General features: G+C 40.8%; 1 protein-coding gene across 1 annotated transcript; it reads right to left on the bottom strand.

Annotated features, from left to right (window-relative positions):
* Nucleotides 1-1081: 1081 nt before the first annotated feature.
* On the bottom strand, nucleotides 1082-2086 carry LOC131624815 (protein MAIN-LIKE 2-like). Its single transcript, XM_058895731.1, has 2 exons — nucleotides 1371-2086; nucleotides 1082-1284 (listed from the first exon to the last, which is right to left on the bottom strand). Exons 1-2 carry the CDS (start codon nucleotides 2057-2059, stop codon nucleotides 1164-1166), a joined length of 810 nt encoding a protein of 269 aa, XP_058751714.1. The 5' UTR covers nucleotides 2060-2086; the 3' UTR covers nucleotides 1082-1163.
* Nucleotides 2087-5594: the final 3508 nt, after the last annotated feature.

A 5594-nucleotide genomic window follows, 5' to 3' on the forward strand; every position in this document is an offset into this window, starting at 1 on the left:
ACGAGTTGGTAATGCCCCCCTATTCCTGCGACGACGCCCCCCTCTATTTGGTTCGTCTTGTGCCAGAGTCGACGCCCCCTCAATGAAACCTGGGTCTTCAACATCTTGACCTATAGAATTCCCTCCATAGGATAGGCGGGTGCCCGCGGCGCTGTCGAAGCTTTGTCTAGGCGGGTTGAAATTCCTCCTAGTGGGTGCGGCCTGGAAGTTTTGGAAGTTGGTGGTGGATCCGGTTTGGTTAAAATACAATGGTTGTGGCGGTGTGTTGAGGTCAAATTGTTGGTTGGGGTACTGTGATGTGTGTTGGTCGAATGTGGTGTATTGCGGGTATTCTTCTTCTATGCCCATGTCGGGGGTCATTGGTGGTGATCTTGAAGAGCTCCCCGCATGGAATTCTTGGAAATGTGATCTAGAAGAGCTCCCTACATGGAATTGTTGATTTTGTGGTTGAGTTTGGGATGGAAAAAACTGGTGGAGTTGTTGGGAATGTTGTTGGTAAAAAGGTGTTTGTGGTTGCATTGGTTGTTGGTGGTAACTTTGTTGTTGTTGTTGTTGTTGGTGTTGTTGTGGGTAATGTTGTTGTTGGTAATTTGGTGGTGGTTGTTGTTGTTGTTGGTAATTTGGTGGCGGTGGTTGTTGTTGTTGTTGGTGGTAATTTGGTGGTGGTTGTTGTTGTCCTCCAAAATATGGAGGTTGTGCTCGCGGGTCAGCTAAATAGAAAGGGGCAGACACAATCATTTCAGGATTTGTGACCGATCTGTACCAGTTTACATAGTCAACAGTTGGCTTCATTTCTCCCGGCGCCACAGGAAATTCTAGAACCGTTTTTGATCGACGAGCCCATATTTTACGCTGATCTATAGCAAACGACTTGTAATTTTCAACGTACCACTGTTCGCTAACTTTCGCAAGATGCCAACGTCCCAAACAGTCAGGCTCAGGTGGGTCAGGGATACCTTGATGCATGCCGAATTGGAGCTTGACACGGTCACTCGGGTGCATCTCCACAGTGGTGAACCGTATGATGGGTGATTTTGCTGTCCAAATAGCCGCCTCGTCAAGGTCGGGTACATGGTCCAATTCCAAGTAAGGACGCCAAATAAACTGCAAAGCAAATAATATTAATTTCAAAATATAGAAGATAGTTATTTTTAAAAATATATTTAGAAAATGGACATTTTTAGAGGTATTACATCTTGGGGTCCTAGTCGATCTAATATTTGGCGGTAGAAAATGATTTTGGATTCAGGCGTTTTGGACCAATCCATTCCGAGTGCATTGAACCTAAACACATTAAAAGATATAAATCAATATAGTTACAAATAATAATAGAATAAAAAGCAATAATTAAAATAAGATCCAAAAGTTACCTTGAAGCGTAAGGGAAGGCGTAACTGTTTGGATTTGCAGGGGCCAATACCGGCATTCTCCACCATGCCCATGCTTGTAGCAAGAATGCACATCCACTAAATGTACAACTATCCTTTTTTGCACATTTGCACAAGGAACTATATAGGTATGCCAACACAGCCGAACCCCAACTATATGTCTTTATTGCATCAATGTCCCCAAGTAAACACAAGTACATAAAATTAACACTATTTCCCGTGCCTTCGGGAAATAGAAACTTACCAAACAACAACATAATATACATCCTAGTTTTCTGCAGTATAGTTTCTTCGTCAGAAAACTGATCCAATTGAAGCCCAGCATAAGCTAGCTGAAGGCCAGCAAGCTTTATACCTTGGCCCCTACCCCTTTGTTGCCCCTCACCCTCTATTAAATCCACACCCAACAATTCGACGCATAGGGCGTTTGGTTGTTGGACATTTCCATACACTGCCTTTCCATTTGTTTTGAGACCCAATAACATGTACACGTCCTCTAGAGTGACGGTACATTCACCCATTGGAAGGTGAAAAGTATGAGTCTCAGGCCTCCAACGCTCACACAATGCTAATATAAACTTCATATCAACTGAGGTATGTGTTAAGTTCATTACCTCACCAAATCCCGCACGTTTAACGTAGTCCACAATCAAAGGGTCAGGAGCATTCATCTTACCAGCACGGGTCCTAAATCTCGTGACATCCTATAAAAAAAACACCTCCCATAAGTATTTGAAATTATTAAATTTAAGTAAAAAAAATTAAGCGTTAACTCAAACTTACATAAGCGGCAATGTTTGCAATGGTTCCTCGATGCTCTTGACCCATAGTTAGGAGAGACATGTTTGTTGATGATGAAACACAAAGTTGCTCTGATGAAAGTATAAGAGGTGATGAAGAAAATGAACAAGTTTGGGAACATATTTATAGCCAAAATGCATAGGTTATTACGAGATTCCCTGCAGTGTCTTGTCCCGTCAAGTCTGTGGTGGGGACGAGATTCCCTGCAGTGTCTTGTCCCGTCATGTCTGTGGTGGGGACGAGATTCCCTGCAGTGTCTTGTCCCGTCATGTCTGTGGTGGGGACGAGATTCCCTGCAGTGTCTTGTCCCGTCATGTCTGTGGTGGGGACGAGATTCCCTGCAGTGTCTCGTCTTGTCATGTTTATTTTAAATTATTGCATGCAGTGATTTATCATAATTTTTAATTCATTTAAAACATATGATTATAATAGATTTTGAGGATTTTATATTAAATTAGCGCAGATATATATATTATGGAAAACATTAATTCATTCATTAATTAAAAAGGTACATTGCCAATAACCAACACAGAAACTAAAACATCTAAGAAAATAACACATAACAACTTGTAGTACACACTCGATCATTGCAACACTTAATCTAAACTACTCGAGTATCACTGCAAGAACAAGTGGATCTTCAACGCCTCGGTTAACCTCTCCACTGTGTGTCCAAAACATTAGATCCACGTCCACATCGTCTTTCACACGGTCCCAATAATACATGTAGGTGTCTTCTGGATTATTATCCGTCAACGTAATGTATGGACAACGGTAATCTATCTGTTTAACTTTTCTGGTCGGACCATCTAGTTGACGAAACCCAGTGTTGATGGCTCTAACAATTCTCTGGAAATTCCAATGGGGGTTAAGGCATACACGCATGTGACTACCTTCCTAAAAAAAAACGACAGCCCAAACTGAGTTCATTTTTAGTGTTTGCAGTAAGAATGAAGAAAGAGTTGGTACTTCAACTCCACACACACACACCTTTATTTATAGTGGGTGAAATACCGCGGAAAATAATTTTGCTAATTATTAATAACTTAAATACTAATTGGAAACTTTGTAATGTTAAAAAAACATTTCATTAATATATGCTCAGAGCATTTAATTGGACGGTACAGAAGTAGCTGAAATGATAAAGAAACTGCAACATCTAGGATATTACAACGGTTAGGACAATGTCTTCTCTGTCCTCCATCATTCGAGTGCATTGAATGTCGTCCTCCATTGTCTCCCACCAACGCTGTCTTTCAAGAAAAACACCTCCCCTTGTTCTAAGTCTCTTGATAGATCTGATTTGTTCGCCTTGACTCCACTCTCCCTCCAAAAACCTGAGAAGGGTTCTCTTAAGCTGGTCCATGGATTGAATGTTCCAAAACATTACCTGCATGGGAGGTTTGACGGCAGAGAAAATAACGTATCCGTTCCTTCGAACAATGGGAGGTTGATAGTCCAAACGCCTTACAGGTGGTGGGGGCTCAGTAGTCCGGTGCGTGCTATCTGGCCTTATTCGAGATCTCATTTTTTCGTGTGTGTACTGATGCACACAAGAAACCCTAATTTATAGAGGGACAACTAGGGTTTCATTTACAAGGGAAAAACATAAACAATAATTTTGAAGAATAAAAATTAGGGCCCCACATGGTCCCCATCTGTTTTCTGTCCCTAGCATGCACCTGTAATGATTCCTGAAGCGATTCCTGATAGATTCCTGCAACGATTCCCCCTATCTTCATGCATGCAGCCCTATCTTTTGTGGCATGCATTAGTCATGTCAAAGTTACTGTCTTGTGCATAATTATTGCTTCATTTCTTGCATGCATTACCCTTGTGTAAGAGGTGGGGACGAGATTCTTTTGTGGCATGCATTAGTCATGTCAAAGTTACTATCTTGTGCAGAATTATTGCTTCATTTCTTGCATGCATTACCCTTGTGTAAGAGGTGGGGACGAGATTCTTTTGTGGCATGCATTAGTCATGTCAAAGTTACTATCTTGTGCAGAATTATTGCTTCATTTCTTGCATGCATTACCCTTGTGTAAGAGGTGGGGACGAGATTCTTTTGTGGCATGCATTAGTCATGTCAAAGTTACTATCTTGTGCATAATTATTGCTTCATTTCTTGCATGCATTACCCTTGTGTAAGAGGTGGGGACGAGATTCTTTTGTGGCATGCATTAGTCATGTCAAAGTTACTATCTTGTGCATAATTATTGCTTCATTTCTTGCATGCATTACCCTTGTGTAAGATTTCTTGCATGATATATAGGTACTACTTCACATACTATTTTTTACAACCATCACAATTCTCCCAAACATTTCTTCCTTTTACAACACAATTCTCACATTTCTTCTTTCACAAACACATATCAAAATTATGGCATCCACCTCGCAGTTCAAAGTTCGTGTTCATATGAATGGTGAGACATACCACTACGACACAAACGGTTTTCTATTTAGAAACACAAACTCAACACGTTTTGCTCTAAATAGACAATCAGATTTCTCTTATCTAAAAAGGAAAATCGAATCCAAAATAAGAGAACAAGTGTCTCAGATATTTTACCGACAACCCCTTCTTCAACCTAACAACTCAGTCATATTTTGTCAATCACAGATAACAACTGACTTAGAGGTTCAAAACATGTTCCTCACCCATGAGTATTTTGGTTATGATTATCTGGAACTGTACATAGTGGTTGAACAAAATGCTCCTTCGCAAAATATTCAGTCACAAGTTATTGATCCTGTTGTTGATGACGAACAACAACTCGAACATGTCATTGACGAAGAAACTGATATAGAAGATGTTGTTGATGAGTTGGTGAATCGTGAATCCGAAGATGAAGGTGACGAAGAAGTTCCAGTACCGGATCGAGTTCCGGATACACATGCATATTCACCTCCGGCACATTTCACAACGCTTAATTTAGGAGAGGACGAGCCATCGTCCGATATGTTCTATAATCCATATATGAGGTCAAGCGAGGAGTTAAAAGAGGGTGACACGTTTCGTTCGAAGGATGATTGTCTGTTGGCTATAAAAAATTGGCACTTATCAAATTGTGTTGATTTTAAAGCCGATCGATCAAATCCAGAGAGAGTCACTATTGCATGCAAAAACCCGGAATGTGGATACATGCTGAAGGCATCATTCAGAAAGAAGTTTAACGCGTGGGTGATACGTTCGATATCTCAAGCCCACACCTGCGTCACCACTAACATGGCGCAAGATCATCGAAAACTCAGTCATGACATGATATGTCATACCATCATTCCTCTGGTCGAAACTGACCCATCCCTGAAGGTGAAGACAATTATTTCTCATTGCGTTTCTGTGTTCAAATACAGACCTTCGTACAGAAAGGCTTGGTTGGCGAAACAGAAAGCAATTGAAAA

The sequence above is a fragment of the Vicia villosa genome, unplaced genomic scaffold (assembly GCF_029867415.1).
Source record: "Vicia villosa cultivar HV-30 ecotype Madison, WI unplaced genomic scaffold, Vvil1.0 ctg.000163F_1_1, whole genome shotgun sequence".
NCBI lineage: Eukaryota > Viridiplantae > Streptophyta > Magnoliopsida > Fabales > Fabaceae > Vicia > Vicia villosa.